This window comes from Poecilia reticulata, chromosome 11 (genome assembly GCF_904066995.2).
Source record: "Poecilia reticulata chromosome 11, P_reticulata-male-v2, whole genome shotgun sequence".
In the NCBI taxonomy this organism is placed as follows: domain Eukaryota; kingdom Metazoa; phylum Chordata; class Actinopteri; order Cyprinodontiformes; family Poeciliidae; genus Poecilia; species Poecilia reticulata.
This window is the reverse complement of record NC_088840.1, coordinates 29,580,668-29,602,318: the sequence shown is the minus strand read 5'-3', so window position 1 is coordinate 29,602,318 and position 21,651 is coordinate 29,580,668. Positions and strand designations below refer to the sequence as shown.

The following is a 21,651-nucleotide window of genomic DNA, read 5'->3' as shown; positions in this document are numbered from 1 at the left end:
TTATAATGTAGAACCCGTCTCTGAGTTCCTGGTCCAGGTTCTCCAGGTTTCCCAGGTTCTCCAGGTGAGCAGGGTTGATCTGACACCTGAGCAGGTGAGTGAGCAGCTCCTCCTCTTCAGCCAAACCCACTGGGGTGCAGTGGTGGGAAGTAACGAAGTACAAGTACGTCGTTACTGTACTTAAGTACAATTTTCGTGTATCTGTACTTTACTTAAGTAGATTTAATAATGGATACTTTCTACTTTTACTCCACTACATTTTACAGTAAGTATCTGTACTTTCTACTTCACTACATTTCTACAAACTGTCGCGTTACTCGTTACATCCAAGTCGCGTTGAGCTTTTTTACCGTCAAAATGTGAAGTTCAGGTTCTTAAGGTGGCGCCGTAAAATCCCAGCAATAACGTGACGTAGTGTCTGTTGTCACCCATCGGCTCCACCTTTACTCGCTGCGGAGCTCCAGACATGCGCAGTGGTTTCCTCTGAGCGGGAGGAGATGTCTGTCTAATGTCAGTAATATAATAGCTGCATAAATCATAAGATATGGCGACATGTAAAATCAGCAGCGCTTCGTTTTCACAGACGGCGGGACTTCGTCCAACTTTTAGCGTCACTTGGAAGGAAAGCTTAAAGAAAGGTAAGATCTGTGGACGTGATGCTAGCAAAGCTAGCTGTACTGAGACACATGTTGCATCTGATGAAAAAAAGTTGTCACTCATGCGCTGAATTATTGTGTGGAGGTGTTGACTGAGGTGTCGCATTTATGGGACAACATTGTGACCAAAGTGCAATATAGTGATATGACATTCAGGAACGATCCGATTCTTCTGGACGGATCTTTACTAAGTCCTAAGGACTGAAGCCTCACTGAGAGCCGTTCTTTGTTCTTGTGTACACTGCGGTAGCTATATATATATATATATATATATATATATATATATATAAAAATTCCCTTCTCACCCTCCGCGGGTGGTCTGTTTCATCCTCTGAGCTCGGGTCCTCTACCAGAGGCCTGGGAGCTTCAGGTTCTCCTCCAGTATCTTGGCTGTGCCTAGAACTGCACATTTCTGGACTGAGATGTCTGATGTTGTTCCTGGGATCTGTTTGAGTCACTGCTCCAGTTTGGGGGTGACTGTCTGCCCCGAGGGCCCCGATGACCACAGGCACCACTGTGGTCTTCACCTTCCAGGTCTTTTCCAGTTCCTCCCTGAGGTCCTGGTATTTCTCCAGTTTCTCATTTTTCCTGATGTTGTATCACTTGGTATTGCTACATCCACCACAACGGCTTTCCTCTGTTCTTTATCCACCACCACACTGTCCGCTTGGTTCTCCATCACCATCTTGTCTGTCTGGATCTGGACGTCCCACAGGATCTTAGCTCGGTCATTCTCCACCACTTTTGGGGGTGTTCCCCCCAAAGGTGGGGGGAACACCCCCACTTTTGGTGTTCCCATATATATATATATATATATATATATATATATATATATATATATATATATTCATTTAATCGCTGAATAAGTAAAAGTTGAACGTATGAACACAGAGCATGCTCATTGCTCATTGATTGATTTCGTCTCCTGTCATGGTGGCAAACATCACAGTGGGAGGGAGGATGAAAACAGTCAAGATGCTCATTCTGCTTAGTTACTTGTTGCGCCGTTGGACAGTGTTCATAGTTGAACGTTATTTACCGTTAATTGCGATGTTTCAGTTGTGGTTTCTGACATATGCAATATGGGCAACCGCCCAGGGCGTTATTTTCTAGGAATAGCAGGAGACCTCTGCGGATTGTAGCACAGCGATGAAAGCAAAACAGAATGAAGTGAGTTTTAATTGATACTGGTTAAATATATTTCAGCTCTAAGTATTTAATATCTAGGTGTTTTTATGGGAATGTGGATCTTTCAGATCAATCTGAGAACCAATTTTGATAGGTAAACTTAATGTTATTGTGTCATTTAGCGCGGGGCCCTGGTCTTGGTCTCGGGTTCGGTGGTCTTGACTACAACTCTGCCCTTTCAGTTGGATTTCTTTCTAAATAAATGTGACTAATGAAGTTCATGCTATGTTAGGACAGGAGACAAAATGTTTCCATCCCTGAAATTATGATTCATAGAATCACATATCTAAGTCTAAACTGTTACAGAGAATAAACACAATAAGAACATGTTATATCTGTGGTAGTGTTAATTAAAATGGCACATTTCTGATGTATTAAAATTAAATACGATCGGCACACTTAATGATATTAGCGATTAGGTAATGCATTCAGCGAGTACTTTTACTTTAATACTTAAGTATTTTTAAAAACCAGTACTTTTTTACTTTTACTTAAGTAAAATGTTAATGTGGTACTTTAACTTTTACTTAAGTAAATTTTTGAGTACTTTCTCCACCACTGCTGGGGTGTAAAGCAGCTGATCTACATGAGCAACATCTATCCGACCAAACCAGAGGGATAAAAGACTTTATTGAATCAGAAACAAAGAAACTTCATTCCTTCAGAATCACTCAGAGGTTTTACTGCAGCTCAGATTCAAATAAGAAACAAAACCTGAAAACTTGATCCAGATTCAGGAGTTTAGATTTCTGGGACTGAATTGGATCAGAACCCGTCATTATGGAGTTGATCTACGTGACACGAGAAACCCAAAGAACCCCAAAGAAACCATGTTGATGGGCAGCAGGGGGCGCTCTAGCAGAGGGGGAGGCTAGTGGAGCAGCAGGCCACTTCGTAGATGACGCTGATCAGACAGAGTCCACCTGCTGACACGGCCGAGCTGGAGCTGAACACGCTGCCGCCCTCGGTGGGGCGGGGCGGGGCCTCGGTGGGGCGGGGCGGGGCCTCGGTGGGGCGGGGCGGGGCCTCGGTGGGGCGGGGCGGGGCCTCGGTGGGGCGGGGCGGGGCCTCGGTGCTGGTATCCGCCACAGAGAAGGATCTAGACTGGGCGCTCCAGTCCTTCAGAGTGAAGACCATGGTCAGGTTCTCCCCTGCACAGAGAAGACGGCCGTTACTAGACATGCACTGATTCACCGGTTTGACTGCTAGCCCCGCCCTCCAGGTCACGGCTGGTCACTGCACTGTGGCTAGCCAGCAACTTTTGTTTGTTTTTTAGAAAAAATTTCAGACAAAAACAATTGGCATTGTCCAAAATCAGAATCTGCAGGTCAGGCTCTTTAAAGATCAGCCAGAAAACGGTGCAGCCCTGCCCGTTACCAGGTCAGGGGTCAGGGGGTTAACTCACCACTGGTCAGGATGGAGAGGTCGCTGAAGTTGGCCCAGCAGCTACTGAAGCGGATGGTGGCGTTACCGTCCAGTCCTCCCACCAGGTTGCCTCTGGTGTCCTTCAGGCTGGCCGTCACGGTGAGCGAGGTCACACCCACCGAGACACAGTTACCCTGAAACATCAGCACAAACCCCGTTACCGGGCGGATTCGCTGTTACCGCGCAGTAACAGAGCGAGTTCCGCCCGGTAACAGTGAGTTCCACCCGGTAACAGTGAGTTCCGCCCGGTAACAGCGAGTTCCGCCCGGTAACAGCGAGTTCTGCCCGGTAACAGAGCGAGTTCCGCCCGGTAACAGTGAGTTCCACCCGGTAACAGTGAGTTCCGCCCGGTAACAGCGAGTTCCGCCCGGTAACGGGGCGAGTTCCGCCCGGTAACAGCGAGTTCCGCCCGGTAACGGGGCGAGTTCTGCCCGGTAACAGAGCGGTAACAGTGAGTTCCGCCCGGTAACAGTGAGTTCTGCCCGGTAACAGTGAGTTCTGCCCGGTAACAGCGAGTTCCGCCCGGTAACGGGGCGAGTTCTGCCCGGTAACAGAGTTCCGCCCGGTAACAGTGAGTTCCGCCCGGTAACAGTGAGTTCTGCCCGGTAACAGAGCGAGTTCCGCCCGGTAACAGTGAGTTCCGCCCGGTAACAGTGAGTTCCGCCCGGTAACAGGGCGAGTTCTGCCCGGTAACAGTGAGTTCCGCCCGGTAACAGTGAGTTCCACCCGGTAACAGTGAGTTCCGCCCGGTAACAGTGAGTTCCGCCCGGTAACAGTGAGTTCTGCCCGGTAACAGTGAGTTCCGCCCGGTAACAGTGAGTTCCACCCGGTAACAGCGAGTTCCACCCGGTAACAGTGAGTTCTGCCCGGTAACAGCGAGTTCTGCCCGGTAACAGTGAGTTCCGCCCGGTAACAGTGAGTTCCACCCGGTAACAGCGAGTTCCGCCCGGTAACAGTGAGTTCTGCCCGGTAACAGTGCGAGTTCCGCCCGGTAACAGCGAGTTCCACCCGGTAACAGTGAGTTCCGCCCGGTAACAGTGAGTTCCGCCCGGTAACAGTGAGTTCTGCCCGGTAACAGTGAGTTCTGCCCGGTAACAGTGAGTTCTGCCCGGTAACAGTGAGTTCCGCCCGGTAACGGGGCGAGTTCTGCCCGGTAACAGTGAGTTCTGCCCGGTAACAGTGAGTTCCACCCGGTAACAGCGAGTTCCACCCGGTAACAGTGAGTTCTGCCCGGTAACAGTGAGTTCTGCCCGGTAACAGTGAGTTCTGCCCGGTAACAGTGAGTTCTGCCCGGTAACAGTGAGTTCTGCTCGGTTCCTCCCGGAAATATTCTGCTTACCCCAAGATTTATTACAACTTTTTAAATATCTGGGTTCAGTGGGAATATTTTTGCATATTTAGGCCAAACTAGTGAATTTTGAGGTATTTATTAATTTAGGTTAAAAATTCCCTGTGGAAAAAATGCATTCTCCAAACATCCTTCAACAATTGAAACTTATACCAGAAGAAAACTTGGTCATCTGAGAATATTTTGATAATTTTTGGATACAGCATTAATTTTAATTTAAATTTATTTATTCAGATTTGTCCTTCTCATCCCGTCTGCTAGTCTCTGTCCTCCCACCACTCCCCATTGCATTTCTGACCATTTCCAAAGCTAATGCTAACCAGTCACCGGAAGTAGCAGGCCAATCTTTCACAATAAGAGAAACATGCCAGTTCCGGTACAGGAAGTGCGATGTTAGCGCTGATGTTAGCTTGCAAACACCAAGAACTCCAGGAGCAACTTACTGGATCGGCGAGGAACCAGAACTGTTCGCAATTCCAGGTTTTTAGTCATTTCAGTTTTTTAAACTTTATGGATACTTCTGAGGCTGGCAGCTTTGTGGACACTTGGTCCTGCTTGTGGACACTTGGTCCTATTTTGTGGACACTTGGTCCTGCTTGTGGACACTTGGTCCTGCTTGTGGACACTTGGTCCTGCTTTGTGGACACTTGGTCCTGCTTGTGGACATGTCTCTGTCTTCTACTCAGGACACCTCGGCCTGCAGCTCTTGTACTGTTTTTTCCCGGTTGGTGAAATGGCCCTGGCTGCAGCTAGGGGGCGCTCTCAGGCCAGAGCTGTGGAACGTGAAAGACAACCTAAGAGACACTTTAGGAGAAAATGCTTCCTTCAGGAAATAAGAGGGACAAATAAAGACAAAATGTTCTGCTATTGTCTGATGTTTCTTAGAAACTACAGTTATGAATGAATAAATCCTGCGGCTAAGCTAACGGCTCCCTGCCCTGGTGTTCTGGTCCAGGTGGCGGCTGGCCTCACCTGGTCGTCCACGGCCATCAGAACCGGCTGCTGGAGCAGCGGACCCACCGCCTCTCCGGCCACCGGATCCTGGATCAGCAGCAGCCGCGCCACGCTCGACACGTAGCTCGCCTTGGGTTGGTCTCTGGACACGTCCTCTGCTGCCACCTGCAGGGGAAACGAGGAGAATCGGCGAAACTGTTGGCGTCCGGCGCTACGGCCCGGCCGATCCGACCCACCTGGCTCCAGCTGGGGTCTGACGACGCGGGCGGTGGCGCGGTGATTCCCACGGAGGAGACGTTGAAGCCGATGGACCGGCTGAGGTTCCCGGAAAGCGCCGCCTGACCCAGATCGTCTGCGATGTTCTTCAGCAGCTCAAAGTCTTCCTCACCTGGAAGAGCAGACGTCATTCCACCTGGGCTTCCCAGAGCGGCGACCCGTTTACCGGACCACTGACCCGCGGCGCTGCTGGCGCTGTGCTGGACCGGAGGCTTCCGGATCTCCACCTCCACCGTCAGGCCCGCGGACCTCTTCCTGCGCCGCGCGGCGCCGCCGCCCTCCCTCACCACCCGGGAGACGCGGATCATGTTGGCGGGAACTCTGAGCAGCAGAGCCAGGTTCTGGACCAGGCTGTCTCCGAAGAACTGGTCCTCGGTGAGGGCGGGCATGTTGAAGGCCAGGACCAGAACCGGGGCGGTCCTGATCTCCAGCGGACCGGAACCTCTCAGCAGAACCTTCAGCATCTTGTAGTCCTGGTCGAAGAAGTTGGTTCCCATGGAGGCGTTGATGTGAGGGACGAACTCACCTGGAGGCAGAGAAGGCCTGCTGTGATTGGACCGCCTGGAGCAGAACCACCTGCAGAACCTCCTGCAGTGATTGGACTGCCTGCAGCAGAACCGCCTGCAGAACCGCCTGCTGTGATTGGACCGCCTGGAGCAGAACCACCTGCAGAACCTCCTGCAGTGATTGGACTGCCTGCAGCAGAACCGCCTGCAGCAGAACCGCCTGCAGCAGAACCTCCTGCAGCTCTACATTCTCAGATCTACGTTCTTTTACAGCAATAACTTGTTATTCAGTTTGTTTGGGTTAATTTCACCATCTGAACTATTTATTCAGTTTAAACTAAATATTTCAGCCTGATCAGTTTATGAATGAATGAATTTGTGGTGAACACATTAAGAGTGAACCCAGACTAAAGCAGCACCTGCGTACGCCGGCTCCCTCAGGACGTAGTCGGACCGGTCCTGGTTCCACACGGCGTTGCTCGGGGCGACCAGCCGGTCCTCCACGTAGACGTCCAGCCGCTGAGGGTTGGAGTAGAAGACGGACACCAGGACGCTCTGCGGGGCGAACGGAGACGGAGGTCAGACACGACGGAGCTGGAAGCGGCCGAGCGTCCAGAACCGAGCCGACCTCAGACGGGTCGGCGTTGAGCATCAGGAGGCGGAGCTTCTGCGGGCTGACGCCGGTGAAGTAGACGTCGAAGGCGCGTCCGGTGGCCATGATGCTGTGGAACAGAGACACCCGGCGCTGGCAGGTGTATCCTGCACACCAGCCGTGATCCTGAGGGCCTGAAAACACACCATGAAAACACGGCGCCGCCAGCGCGGCCCGGAGGAACCACCAGAACCTCACCGTTGATCAGGTCCACGAAGCCGTCCCCCAGCACGGCCACCGGGGACAGACGGCGGGTCTCCGTGTCCGAGTCCAGGCTCTCGATGGCCACCATCCGGTAGTTCAGGCCGAAGCACCTGTAGCTCTGCCAGGCGCTCATGTAGGTGCAGTTTTTCCTGATGACCCCTGAAGGCACCACCAGCTGCCGTGAGAGGAAGGCCCGGCGGGTCGGGGCGCTCAGCGCTCGGCTTACCTTTCCGAGGCGCCACCTGCTCCACGGGGATCCGGCTGCCGTTCAGGAACGTCAGCATGACTTTGGGGAGGCGGTGGTCGCCCAGCCCCCGCCGGGGGTCGCCTCCCCACTCGAACTCGGACTGCGGCACCACGCTGCCCGCCGCGCCCAGGAACGAGCCGTCCAGGTCCGTCAACAAGCTCTTCTTCTTGGCGTCGCAGTCCATGTCCACGCAGTCGGCCGGGTTCGCTTTGCTGACGAGCAGAAACACATCAGGAAAGATTCCCAACATTCCCAAAGACCCGGTTCGATTGGCAGCAGCCTGTTCCCCTCCTGGCCTGAGGGGGCGCTGCACCAAGAACCAAAACGTTTAAATTCAATTATTACATTTGGTCTCCAAACAGGAAAAGTTATTTTAATGACTTAATTTCTGTTTTTAGCCACAAACAGTAAAAATCACCTTTAAAGTCATTTATTTACCTTCATTCCAACATCAGTTTGTCGTATCAAACCTTTTTGTTTGTTTCTCATTTTTTTCTTTACCTTTTTTCTACAAAACGTAGTTTGACTCAAAACATCACATGCAGCAATGAATTCTGGGTAAAACTCTGCCAAAGTCTCAGTGTAAAGACGGAAACAGGACCAAAAATGGGCGGGGCTAAAGCAGGAAGTGGACCACGTGGACGCGCCCAGAACCCAACCAGAGGTCAGAGGTCGCGCACCAACCTGACATCGGGTCGGTGAATGAAGACCCGGTTGTCCTCGGCGCTGTCCAGCGTCCTGACGGCCGAGACCTGCAGGGGGTGCTGCAGGTCCTCGTTCAGAGGGTTGGTCATGAACACGACGTTCCTCTCTCCGGAGCAGACGTCACGGAAACCAACGAAGGTCGTGTCTGGAAGGGAAGAAGCGGGACTGAGGAGGAAGTCCGATGCGGCGGGACAGGAAGTGAGCGGGTCGGACCTGTGACCGTCATCAGGCCTTTGATGGCGTTGTAGTTCATGTTCAGGTGATGCGGTTTGGCCGGAGCCGCGTTGTGTCCGGACTGGAAGGTCGGCCAGCAGATTCCGGATCGACCTCCTGCGGGAACAGAGACAGGAAGTCAGCGCGTCGTCCTGCTCAGATCCTCCCACAGAACCAGAACCATCTGCAGCAAATGTTCCACTGAAACCGGATCAGAACCGGTCCAGAAACCGTTCCCTCCATGAGGAGTGATCCTGACAGACGCTCCTATAGGCTCAGTGACCGGCCAATCAGAGGCTGAGGAGGCTGCACATCCTGACACCACTGCATGTTTCCATGGAAACCAGACGCATCATCGACCTCTGATCCCTCAAAGATGGCGGCAGGTTCAGTGGATCAGCAGGATCTGGATCCCGTTTTAACCCTTAGTGGAGCCGGCTTCCTATTGGCTGCTTCTGATTGGTTAATGACCACCAGGTGGCGACTCCTTCCCTCTGGAAGCCGATTACCGAAACGCACGTTTCATCTTCAACAGCCAACCGGATCTGGTTTTCCCACCACAATCAGCTGCCAGTCGCTGAATGTGGACGATCCGGGTGAACCGGGCCAGAAGCGGATCCGAGCCGCCCGGTTCTGATGCGGCCTCACCTTGCGGCGGTCTGGGCGCTCGGTGGAGAGACGTGGTGGCGACGTTGAAGTCGTCGGAGCTCAGCGTGTCCGAACAGTTAAAGGCCGGGCTGCTGCCCACGATCAGGGAATTCTGGGAAGAAACAAGGAATGAAAACAAACTCCGACCGCAGCGGCTGCAGGCGTCGGCCAATCGGGAAGCAGCTCACCTGGACGCGCACCGACTTGTCTGCATAGGCGTGAGACAGAGAGGGCGGGCCGAAAACCAGGGGCATGATGCCCATCCCGTTATCCACCAGCGTCACGTTGGAAACCACCACATCCATGACGACCTGAGGAAGAGGAGCAGGAGGAAGAGTTTCTGGGATTTGAGCCTCGCATTCATTTTCTGTTTTTAGATCAGATGTTGCAGCCAAAACAAAATGGCTGCCGAGTAGAAACTGAAGATATTTTATGAAACTCAACTTTTCTGATTTAAAACAGGAAAACATCCGGAGAGAGGATTTAACGACTAGCAGCAGGAAGAGCAGAAACGAACTGGAGACACAGAAAACTTCCTGCATCCGGATCCAGAGTCTGTTTTCCCAACCTGGAAGTAGATGGCGAAGTCAAAGGCCTTCCAGACGAAGAATCCTCGGATGAAGCTGCAGCCGGCCAGGCCGTCCTTGTTGAGGTAGACGCCGTACGGACCGCCGTGGGCCTCGTTCTGGACCCAGGCCTCGTTCGGGTTCTGGAAGCCTGCGGGAGCAGAGGAGTTGATCCCAACGCCGCCCTGCTCCGGGAGGAAACGCTCGGAGAGGAAACGCTCCGAAATTAAACGCTCCGGGAGGAAACGCTCCGAGATCAAATGCTCAGAGAGGAAACGCTCCGAAATTAAACGCTCCGAGAGGAAACGCTCCGAGATCAAACGCTCCGAGAGGAAACGCTCCGAGAGGAAACGCTCCGAGAGGAAACGCTCCGAGAGGAAACGCTCCGAGAGGAAACGCTCCGAGAGGAAACGCTCCGAGAGGAAACGCTCCGAAATTAAACGCTCCGAGAGGAAACGCTCCGAGAGGAAACGCTCCGAGAGGAAACGCTCCGAGAGGAAACGCTCCGAGAGGAAACGCTCCGAGAGGAAACGCTCCGAAATTAAACGCTCCGGGAGGAAACGCTCCGAGAGGAAACGCTCCGAAATTAAACGCTCCGGGAGGAAACGCTCCGAGAGGAAACGCTCCGGGAGGAAACGCTCCGGGAGGAAACGCTCCGGGAGGAAACGCTCCGAGAGGAAACGCTCCGGGAGGAAACGCTCCGAGAGGAAACGCTCCGAGAGGAAACGCTCCGAGAGGAAACGCTCCGAAATTAAACGCTCCGAGAGGAAACGCTCCGAGAGGAAACGCTCCGAGAGGAAACGCTCCGAAATTAAACGCTCCGGGAGGAAACGCTCCGAGAGGAAACGCTCCGAGAGGAAACGCTCCGAGAGGAAACGCTCCGAGAGGAAACGCTCCGAGAGGAAACGCTCCGAAATTAAACGCTCCGGGAGGAAACGCTCCGGGAGGAAACGCTCCGGGAGGAAACGCTCCGAAATTAAACGCTCCGAGAGGAAACGCTCCGAGAGGAAACGCTCCGAGAGGAAACGCTCCGAGAGGAAACGCTCCGGGAGGAAACGCTCCGAAATTAAACGCTCCGGGACGAAATGCTCCGAGAGGAAACGCTGCGGCGTTCCCTACCTGGGCACGGCTCGCCGTCGATGCGATACGCCACCCTCTCATATCCCGCCACGATGTTGTTCTGCAGCACCACGCCGGAGCCCTCGCTCACCTGGAAACAGGAAACACATTGGGAATGTTGGGAAGCTGTCTGAAAGTCCCGACAGCTGATGGTTGTTTGACAGGAGGGACCTCGATGGCAGCGTTCCACTGGAAGTTGAAGGGCTCCTCTCTGTCCTGATACGATCCGGGCCACAGTGACATCATCACCAGATTCCTCCTCAGCATGATCCGATCGCCCCAAACGCGGATTCCTGCACACACAGATTGCCATCAACCTTCCGGAGGATCGGGAAGCGTTTTCCTCCGCCGTTACCCGGATTACCTTCGCCCACCGTGTGATGGACAACGTTATCGTCGATGCTCAGACCCGCCGTCCCGAAGACGCCGATGGCCGGAGAGAAACCGTCATGGAAGGAACAGCCCTGGATGTACGAGTCGTTCCCTGAAACCTTCACATAGAAAAACATTTTCATCTCCTGAACTCCTGATCTGGATCGTTTTAATCCAGGAAAAGGAAGCTGAGACGTTTCAGAGGCTCATCAGGGATCAGGGGAGAGCGGCCGGTCTGCTGTCTGAGGTTTCCTTCAGCCTGAGTGGTGGCGTACCTCTCCCAGGTTCAGGAACGCCACAGAGTACCGCGGGTCGGAGTAGTCGGTCCAGCCTTCCTGGCCGGAGCGGAAGAACTCCACATTCCTGATCTGGGCTTTACCTTTGGGACGAGCAAGAGAGGACAGACTGAGGGCAGCGCTCACCACAAACACCATCAAAGGTCTCCATGTTCATCCTGACGGACCGGTGCCGACACTTTCTACTTCCTCAGAAAGTTCAATCAGCTCTAGAGAGTGGGAAGTATTTTCCGGGTTCCTGAAAGTACTCGGCATGTTCTGGGAAAGTTAGTTCAAAGACGTTACATGGTAAACTCCGGAAAGTCTTAAAAAGTTCCATGAAAGATTCTGAAACTTGAATTAAAGTTTCAGAAAGCACCACATCCTGTTCAGAAAGTACTGTAAGAAATTCTAAAAGTTACATAAAGTTTCAGAAAGTGCAGTGAACCAGCTATCTGTGGGTTAGATGGTGGTTTTCCTCCATGTTTGTCCGTTCTGTCTCCTTCAAGTCTGCCTGATCCGATCATGAGTTCATGCTAGCAGCAGCATGCTAGCAGGTCGTTGCCAGGATGCTAGCAGGTCGTTGTCAGGATGCTAGCAGGTCGTTGCCAGGATGCTAGCAGGTCATTGTCAGGATGCTAGCAGGTCGTTGCCAGGATGCTAGCAGGTCGTTGCCAGGATGCTAGCAGGTCGTTGTCAGGATGCTAGCAGCAGGATGCTAGCAGGTCATTGCCAGGATGCTAGCAGGTCATTGCCGGGATGCTAGCAGGTCGTTATCAGGATGCTAGCAGCAGCGTGCTAGCAGGTCGTTGTCAGGATGCTAGCAGGTCGTTGCCAGGAACCTTCTTGAACCCTTACCACACAGGAGAAGCCCAAAGTAGCTGCGTACCTCGATAGCTGACTCCGCCACTGGAGAAAGTTCCCACCAGCAGCCGGGCGCCAAAGGATTCCACCATCATCGCTGGATACTCCTCGCCGATGATCCGGATGTTCCGGCTCAGGAGGCCGACATCCGCCGCCAGAGCGTAGGAGAAGGACGACCCGGGGACAGAGTGTGTTCCACCTACCAGAGCCAAAAGCTGTTAGAACCTGAGCCCAGAACCTGTCAGGAACCGACAGACGGTCCAATCTCTGCTTCTGGTCCAATCAGAGGAAAGGGTTCATCATGTGAAAGGAACTGACCCAAGTGAGTGTGGTCCAATGGCTGGTTCAGGGTCAGGATGAGGCCGTCAGCCGACACCGCCGCGATCCAACGTTTCTCCGTCTCCGCGGCGCTGTAGCCGGAGGTGGAGACGGCAACCTGGTCTCCAACCTGAACAGCAACCAGAGACACAGTCAGGAGCCAGGACTGGAACCAGAACCAGGACCGGAACCAGGACACCACATAGAACCTGCTTAGAAATGGAGAGAGGCTTCTGGGTAATGTAGTCCTACAGACTGGCTCTGGTTGCCATGGTGACAGCGTAGCTATCCCGTATCCCCCCCACAGACAGACGGCGACATTCCCGAACTAACAAGTGTTTGACAGGTGGAGGTGGCAGCAGCTTGAGCCTGTAACCATAGAAACCAGCGGCACCTCCTGAAACGCTGCGTCTCCACTCAGACCCAGACGCTGCTGCTCGTCCAACCGGGTCAGAACCATCAGTATTATTTAAATATGGGTCAGGAGAAGTCCAGGTTCCTGTGACCCGGTTGGACTCAAGGTGGACATAATGAGGTCCAAGCAGAACCCGGTTCACATAATCAGGCCGGCACTCTGACCTTCCAGTCGACGGGCTGCACCAGAACCAGTGAGTCGGACCCGGCAGCGGCAGTGGCGGCCAGCTTGGTGCGGTAAACGCCTGGAGGCCGACCGTACAGGTCCAAAGTACCGAACACACCTGCAGAACCACAGAACCACAGGGGAGTCACAGTCTGAAGCTTTACTAACTATTAGTTAGCACACAGTAGCTATTTACTAACTAACTATCAGTTAGCACACAGTAGCTATTTACTAACTAACTATCAGTTAGCACACAGCAGCTATTTGCTAACTAACTATCAGTTAGCACACAGTAGCTATTTACTAACTAACTATTATCCCACCAGATAGTTTGCGCAGTATTTAGTTAGTAAACTAAATATTTAGCTAACTGAGCTAGCTGTGGTTGGCTTCGGCTAAAGATTTTGTTTTCAGATAGAAATTATCTCCAAACTCAGTATTCAGCTTGTGGATCAAATATTTTTGAAACATTTATAAATGATGAAAATGTGTCTCGGAAAAATTCATTTCTCTCTTTTCTCTCTGACAAAATAAGCACCCAAATTATTTCAGTTTATTTTTGACCTCCATTTATCTGGAACCGGACCAGAACCTGGCAGGTCCAGCCCCAGTTCTTCGTGCAGAGCTCCGGCCCGGTTTCTCACCCAGGACCTTGGATCCCTGGTTGGGTCCGCCGGGCAGCAGCCAGTCAGGCGTGTGGTGGTTCCCTCGGAGCCGGATCTCCAGCCGGCCCTGGAACGGCTCGCCGTCCCACCCGGCCAGCAGCCTGCCGCCCTGCGGCACAGCACAACCACCGTCACTTCCTCCGGACCGGACCGGACCGGCCCCGCGGCCACACGGCCCGGAACCGGCTCAGGTTCTGATCGGGGCCGGAACGGTTCCGGTTTAAACCCGGAGCAAAGCCTGGTTGCCATGCCAACCTGGATGGAGACGTAGACGGCGTTGATCACCAGGGTTCTGTTCGGGGAGTCCAGAACCTCTAGAACCCCGGAGACGGTGAGCCTGCTGAGGGACGGCGTGTCTCGGTCCAGAACGACCCACTTCCCTGCGGAGAGCCAATCATCAGATCCATAATCAGATTTAACCCTTTAATTCACAGATCGGACCGGTACCAGTATAAAATAACATAACATAAATGAAGGTGCATCAGATTTACATCGGGCCTTACGAGGAATCTGATTGTTTATAATAATGCTTAATAAAGATTTAATAATGATAATAATGCTTAATAAAGATTTAATAATGATAATAATGCTTAATAAAGATTTAATAATGATAATAATGCTTAATAAAGATTTAATAATGATAATAATGCTTAATAAAGATTTAATAATGATAATAATGCTTAATAAAGATTTAATAATGATAATAATGCTTAATAAAGATTTAATAATGATAATAATGTTTAATAAAGATTTAATAATGATAATAATGCTTAATAAAGATTTAATAATGATAATAATGCTTAATAAAGATTTAATAATGATAATAATGCTTAATAAAGATTTAATAATAATGTTTAATAAAGATTTAAAAATGATAATGTTTAAAAAAAAATTATAAGGCTTAATAAAGATTTAATAATGATAATAATGCTTAATAAAGATTTAATAATGATAATAATGCTTAATAAAGATTTAATAATGATAATAATGCTTAATAAAGATTTAATAATGATAATAATGTTTAATAAAGATTTAATAATGATAATAATGCTTAATAAAGATTTAATAATGATAATAATGCTTAATAAAGATTTAATAATGATAATGTTTAATAAAGATTTAATAATGATAATAATGCTTAATAAAGATTTAATAATGATAATAATGCTTAATAAAGATTTAATAATGATAATAATGCTTAATAAAGATTTAATAATGATAATAATGTTTAATAAAGATTTAATAATGATAATAATGATTAATAGAGTTAATAATAATAATGCTTAATAAACATGTAATAATGATGACAATGCTTAATAAAGATTTAACAACGATAATAATGTTTAATAAAGATTTAATAATGACAATAATGCTTAATAAAGATTTAATAATGATAATAATGCTTAATAAAGATTTAATAATGATAATAATGCTTAATAAAGATTTAATAATGATAATGTTCAATAAAGATTTAATAATGATAATAATGTTTAATAGAGATTTAATAATGATAATAATGTTTAATAAAGATTTAAAAATGATAATGTTTAAAAAAAATTTATAAGGCTTAATAAAGATGTAATAATGATAATAATGCTTAATAAAGATTTAATCATGATAATAATGCTTAATAAAGATTTAATAATAATGTTTAATAAAGATTTAATAATGATAATAATGTTTAATAAAGATTTAATAATGATAATAATGTTTAATAAAGATTTAATAATAATGTTTAATAAAGATTTAATAATGATAATAATGCTTAATAAAGATTTAATAATGATAATAATGCTTAATAAAGATTTAATAATGATAATAATGCTTAATAAAGATTTAATAATGATAATAATGTTTAATAAAGATTTAATAATGATAATAATGTTTAATAAAGATTTAATAATGATAATAATAATGCTTAATAAAGATTTAAAAATGATAATAATGCTTAATAAAGATTTAATAATGATGATAATGCTTAATAAAGATTTAATAATGATAATAATGCTTAATAAAGATTTAATAATGATAATAATGCTTAATAAAGATTTAATAATGATAATAATGCTTAATAAAGATTTAATAATGATAATAATGCTTAATAAAGATTTAATAATGATAATAATGCTTAATAAAGATTTAATAATGATAATAATGCTTAATAAAGATTTAATAATGATAATAATGCTTAATAAAGATTTAATAATGATAATAATGTTTAATAAAGATTTAACAATGATAATAATGTTTAATAAAGATTTAAAAATGATAATGTTTAAAAAAATTTTATAAGGCTTAATAAAGATGTAATAATGATGATAATGCTTAATAAAGATTTAATAATGATAATAATGCTTAATAGATTTAATAATAATGCTTAATAAAGATTTAATCATGATAAAAATGCTTAATAAAGATTTAATAATGATAATAATGCTTAATAAAGATTCAATAATGATAATAATGCTCAATAAAGATTTAATAATGATAATAATGCTTAATAAAGATTTAATAATGATAATAATGCTTAATAAAGGTCTAATAATGATGATAATGGTCGGCCGGGTCGGTACCTGAAGGGATGACCGCATCGGCGCCCTCTGCTGGCACAGTGAAGTTGTTCTCCGCAGAACTTTTCCAGAATGAAGCATCAGACCACAGACTGCAGAAATACGCAAACACGCTGTGTTAAAAAGGCCGAAGCAGAACCAGCTCAGCCCGGTTCTGGTCTGCCGGGCTGGACCGAGGTCCGGCTTGGACCTACAGGAAGTCGTTGGGTCGGCGGCTGGGGACGGGAGCCGGCGTGGCCGGGGCCGGAGCCACGCACTGATGGAAGAAGCAGCGATGGACGGCCAGGTTAGTGGTGACGTCAGTCATGGAGCGATCCACGCTGCTGCGCCGCCGCCGCCGGCTCGTCTTCCCAGAAACTGCAGAAAAAGAACATTTCCTGTTTCAGCCCCAAACATCGGCGCTGAGGTCGTCCGTTCACAAGTCAGACTGACTCAGACAGTCACCTTACTGGTTAGCATCAGCTATGGCTAACATGAACATTAGCTTCGGCTAATAGTTAGCTAGCATTAGCTTCGGCTAATGTTGGAGTTGGTTTTGGCTAATTTTTTATGTGTTTAGCAGTGTAGTGCTAGCATATGTTGTTTAATGGCTTCGTGATTGGTTATCCTTCTTGGTTAGCTGCAGCTAATGACCGATTTTAGTCGAGCATATTTGATATCCAGCACATTCAGAATCTGGGAAAACATTTGTGACAGCCATCTTGAAAAATCAAACTATGATCAGTTTCAGTAAAGATCTTTAGTCCGATTATTTATGATTAGGCACCAATTCGTCATCTGTGACAAATATTTACAAATTTAACTAAAGTAAATTTTCCTCCATGGTGGGCATCTTTTCAACTGGCCGCCATCTTGAATTTTTCAGTGGCTAGTGCTTATTTTTCTTTTCAAAGAATCAATGCTACTGTAAACACGTGAAAGCTTGAATTATCTGCAGCACTGAGAGGTCAGAGGTCATGAAGTGTGTCTGACTGAGGTAGAAGAGGTCGTTGGTGGTCGTGTTGAGGAACCAGTCTCCGTTGTCGTTGCCGCTGAAGCTCAGCGCCGCGGACGAGCCGTTCCTGTCGTCCAGGATGTGGAAGCTGTCGGGTCTCTGGGTGAAGTTGTGCTTGATGATGACGAACTGATCCGACTGTGGGAGAGGAGGCGGAGCCGTCAGGCGGGAAGGGGCGGGGCCTCTCTCCCCGGGTTTGCCAGGTTTTACCTTGAAGCCGTAGAACTTGGCGTCGTAGGTGATGTTGGTGATGTGGTCGGCGTTGTCGAAGTGCCAGTTGTACGTCTGTCCGGACGGCAGCAGCGCCATCCAGCCGAACTTATGGGTCATCCTCTTCTTCAGGTAAGGAACCGCGCTGCTGCCTGGTTCAACGCAACAACAGCTGTTACTGGAGCTACTGCAGGTCCCACTCATCACCAGCAGATGGCAGCATGATGTTTATATGCAGTCAACATCATGTTGCATTATTTTAAATCAGTCTACTTTGTAATAATTCTTAGATATACGTTTAAAAAGCACATCTAGGGTCAAGATTAGCTTAAGCCATTAGAACCAAGACACCAGCATGGAGCTGCTGTTTGGTTCAGTTTGCCTCTGACGTCCAGTAAACCTCAGAAATGAACCAAATCAGCAGCAGCAGCTCCTGCTGAGGCCTCAGTACCATGCGAGTTGGTCAGGATGGCATCTTTGGCCTGCAGAGAGGTCGGAGTGGGGTTGTTGAACGCCAGGCGATGGAAGCTGACGGTGTGGTCGCAGACGGCTCCGGGGAAACCCACGCTCCACTCGGCGCTGTGGGAACAGTGGGCCGGGTCCAGCAGGCTGCTCAGCGGCACCACCTTATGGTCCACATTTCCTGCAAACATGGAGTTCACATCGAATGGATGATCCTGGGGTTCACTCAGACCTTCTCAGACCTTCGGAAGGGGATTTAATCAACTGGGCAAAGCTGGACAGAAGGTCAAACAGCTGCTTAACAGGGAAGGAAAACCCTTGGCTGGATGTACTGCAGCCCAACAAACCAGAACCCAAACATCTTCCCACCATTTCTCATCTTCAGACCTTCAGTAGAAAGAGATTATTGTATAAAAGACCTCCAACCATTGATGAAGGCCACTTCAACAGATTACAGGAAGGTGTAGTTGCCCTGAAGAGCTGCTGGTTGGACCAGAGGTTCAGTGGCTGGGGTGTGTACCTGTGAGGGAGCCGTCCGTGTCCACCAGCTGGACTTCGTGCTCCCACCTGAATCCGGCCTTGTTGGGGGAGTTCCTGTACTGGATCCCGGCGAACCTGACGGCCCAGCCGCCGCAGCGATCTGTACAAGTCCCATCGATGGAGGTCACTCCGATGGCCGTGCAGTTGCTCCGGTTGAAGTTAACAAACCGAGTGTTGAGGACGCTCATGCCGTCATCAAACGGCGCGATGACGCCCCGGCGCGTGCAGTAATCGCTGCCCAGGCCGAGTTCATCCACGTGGGCCACGATGGTGCTGTTGGAGACGGTGGCGCCGCCGTCCTCCCCAAAGCCACTCACAGCCCACGGGAAGATGCGCTTGGCCTCGATGCCGGCCTTCTCGTTGTTGACCATGAGGAAGTTGTTGAACTGCACGGCGCCAACGTTGACCCACTCTGCGCCTTTCTCGCAGTTCCAGGTGGTCAGGGAGTGGAAGACAGCGGGTTCTGGGGTTGTGGAGGTGCAGCGTCCGTCCTTCATGGGGAAGAACTCTTGGAAGATCCAGAGACCGAACCATCCCTGGGAGTGCACCGTGTTGTTGGAGAACTCGCCGAGGGGAACCCTCTTCTGGCAGATGTTTGGGTTGTACGACGGCCCATCGGGGTTGTCGTGCATCCGGTACCAGAAACCGAAGTGGGTCCCTCCTGCTGCGGCGTTGTGCCGGATGATGTTGTTGGGATTGGTGACCCAGTAGGCAGCAGGGGTGACGTCATCGTTCAGGAGGCTGGTGCTCTGTTTGACAAACACGGCCAGGTTGTACTGCAGAATGTTCCCCGTCTCGATGCCGTCCTCGATGAAGAAGGCTCCGCCCATTATGTCGTAGATGACGTTGTGCTCCACCAGCAGCCGATGGGTGTTGTGGATGGTCACGGCCCTGTTGAAGGTCTGGTGGATGGCGCAGCCCCGGACGTACGATTTGTAGTTGATGTCGCCCATCAGATGCCAGTGGATGGGGTACCGACCGAGCCTGAAGGCCTGACCGGCGTGGAAGATCTGCCGGACCAGAAAAGTTGATGCTCACCAAAACCAATATGCATTCATAGGGTGGGTTAGGAAATCTGGAGGCTCCAGAGACATTTCACCTCAACATACTCCAGTCTGCCCAGAGCGAGGTTCTGTCCTGGCCTGGGAGCGTGGAACATGATGCAACCACCAAACTGATCGCTGCCGATTTCCTCTCCGAACCTGCCTTGGAAACACGTCTGCGTGGCAAATTCACCTGTCGAGATTCAGCACAGAAAACCCAGTAAGATGCCAGCCGCACATTCAAGATGGCTGCTCCAGGTCTAACATTTCAAATTCAAACTCCTGCTGTCTGCAGAGAAACGTTCAGGCTGTTTCCCACCTGGCCGCCCGGCACTCGGCCCGATTGGGCCCAAAACGGCAACATGATCCATTTCCAGTTCTCTTTCTGACTGCACCGAGTCCAACCAACCAAAGTCCAGTGTGGTTGGTTTGACTCGGGTCAGTGGGAAAGAACCAGAAACAGAAGCCATGTTTGGTCCCAATCGGACTGGGTCTACCGGACCATCGGGCTCTTTGATCCGGTCGGTCCGCCACCTGTGTTGAAGCCGTCGGGACACGCTTCGACCTCGTCGCTCCAGTCGAGGTTCTGGGAGCCTCGGACCACGACGTTCCTGGTGAGGAGGCCCACCTCGGCCCGGGCCTGGAACACGGCGCCGGTGGGCAGCGTGGCGGACACGCCCAGGTGGGAGAAGCTCAGCGGCTCGGTCAGGGTCAGAGTTTTTCCGCCGGCTGACACGGCGGCGATGGTTCTCACCTCGTTTTCCCTCTGGCTGAGCCTGGAAGACCAAAATCAGAGATTTCAACCGGCTGCACAGAACCTCAGAGGTTCTACGGGCCTCAGAACACAGCGACACACAGAAACCGGTTCATTGAGGTTCTGCTCCCGCCTCAGCACTTCCACCTGCTTAAGGCCTTTGACTAGACCATTGTAGCACTGTCAAGTTCTTTTCTGATCTGTGCAGCTTCCCCACTTGAGAAGGGATGGATGAATTGATCATCAACAGGGTTTTATTCACATCACCCAGATTTTATCCTCCATTTATCTGTTGGTGTGTATCAGAGCCAGCAGCAGGTAAAACCCGGCTGCAAATTCATCCACATCTGCACAAGTCCACAGGATCTCTGATCGACCCAAACTCTTTCATTGTCCGTCCCTCTTTTAGGTCCGTGTGCAACGCAGTGAGTCTTTGTTTTCCTTTTCTTTTTCTGATTTGACTTCACAAGCACCTGGTTCTGTTGGTGACCCAGTTTGGCTTCAGTTGCTGGGTTCACTTTGGACCCTAGAGTACTTCATGGTCCAGTCAGTGACTGCTGGCTGCAGAACAAACCCACATCATCAACTGCCTCCACCGTGCTGCAGTTACCATGAGTTTATCTGCTGTGTCCTGGTTCCCTCCATCCTGGTTCCCTCCACCCTGGTTCCCTCCATCCTGGTTCCCTCCACCCTGGTTCCCTCCATCCTGGTCCTGGTTCCCTCCACCCTGGTTCCCTCCACCCTGGTTCCCTCCACCCTGGTTCCCTCCACCCTGGTTCCCTCCACCCTGGTTCCTCCATCCTGGTTCCCTCCATCCTGGTCCTGGTTCCCTCCACCCTGGTTCCCTCCACCCTGGTTCCCTCCACCCTGGTTCCCTCCACCCTGGTTCCCTCCACCCTGGTTCCCTCCATCCTGGTTCCCTCCACCCTGGTTCCCTCCATCCTGGTCCTGGTTCCCTCCACCCTGGTTCCCTCCACCCTGGTTCCCTCCACCCTGGTTCCCTCCATCCTGGTCCTGGTTCCCTCCACCCTGGTTCCCTCCACCCTGGTTCCCTCCATCCTGGTTCCCTCCACCCTGGTTCCCTCCACCCTGGTTCCCTCCACCCTGGTTCCCTCCATCCTGGTTCCCTCCACCCTGGTTCCCTCCATCCTGGTTCCCTCCACCTTGGTTCCCTCCACCCTGGTTCCCTCCACCCTGGTTCCCTCCATCCTGGTTCCCTCCACCCTGGTTCCCTCCATCCTGGTTCCCTCCACCCTGGTTCCCTCCATCCTGGTTCCCTCCACCCTGGTTCCCTCCA

The 21,651-nt window shown here is 49.8% G+C and overlaps 1 protein-coding gene across 1 annotated transcript in view; it reads right to left on the bottom strand.

Moving 5' to 3' along the window:
- Positions 1–2,457: 2,457 nt before the first annotated feature.
- pkhd1l1.1 (PKHD1 like 1, tandem duplicate 1) overlaps positions 2,458–21,651 on the bottom strand; it is a 47,555-nt gene continuing 28,361 nt past the window's right edge. The window contains exons 34-64 of the mRNA XM_081612187.1: positions 20,135–20,376; positions 19,657–19,793; positions 18,538–19,567; positions 18,007–18,198; positions 17,556–17,707; positions 17,324–17,483; positions 16,546–16,708; positions 16,355–16,443; positions 14,037–14,161; positions 13,761–13,890; positions 13,116–13,234; positions 12,537–12,666; positions 12,244–12,417; positions 11,355–11,458; positions 11,072–11,198; positions 10,879–11,000; positions 10,708–10,798; positions 9,591–9,739; positions 9,211–9,333; positions 9,023–9,134; positions 8,375–8,491; positions 8,141–8,306; positions 7,436–7,668; positions 7,204–7,368; positions 6,982–7,139; positions 6,773–6,908; positions 6,026–6,373; positions 5,808–5,959; positions 5,590–5,736; positions 3,250–3,403; positions 2,458–2,995 (exon numbers count right to left, since the gene is read on the bottom strand). Coding sequence (XP_081468313.1) covers positions 2,700–2,995; positions 3,250–3,403; positions 5,590–5,736; positions 5,808–5,959; positions 6,026–6,373; positions 6,773–6,908; positions 6,982–7,139; positions 7,204–7,368; positions 7,436–7,668; positions 8,141–8,306; positions 8,375–8,491; positions 9,023–9,134; positions 9,211–9,333; positions 9,591–9,739; positions 10,708–10,798; positions 10,879–11,000; positions 11,072–11,198; positions 11,355–11,458; positions 12,244–12,417; positions 12,537–12,666; positions 13,116–13,234; positions 13,761–13,890; positions 14,037–14,161; positions 16,355–16,443; positions 16,546–16,708; positions 17,324–17,483; positions 17,556–17,707; positions 18,007–18,198; positions 18,538–19,567; positions 19,657–19,793; positions 20,135–20,376 — 5,743 coding nt within the window. The 3' untranslated portion in view covers positions 2,458–2,699. The remainder of the gene's footprint in view (positions 2,996–3,249; positions 3,404–5,589; positions 5,737–5,807; positions 5,960–6,025; positions 6,374–6,772; positions 6,909–6,981; positions 7,140–7,203; positions 7,369–7,435; positions 7,669–8,140; positions 8,307–8,374; positions 8,492–9,022; positions 9,135–9,210; positions 9,334–9,590; positions 9,740–10,707; positions 10,799–10,878; positions 11,001–11,071; positions 11,199–11,354; positions 11,459–12,243; positions 12,418–12,536; positions 12,667–13,115; positions 13,235–13,760; positions 13,891–14,036; positions 14,162–16,354; positions 16,444–16,545; positions 16,709–17,323; positions 17,484–17,555; positions 17,708–18,006; positions 18,199–18,537; positions 19,568–19,656; positions 19,794–20,134; positions 20,377–21,651) is intronic.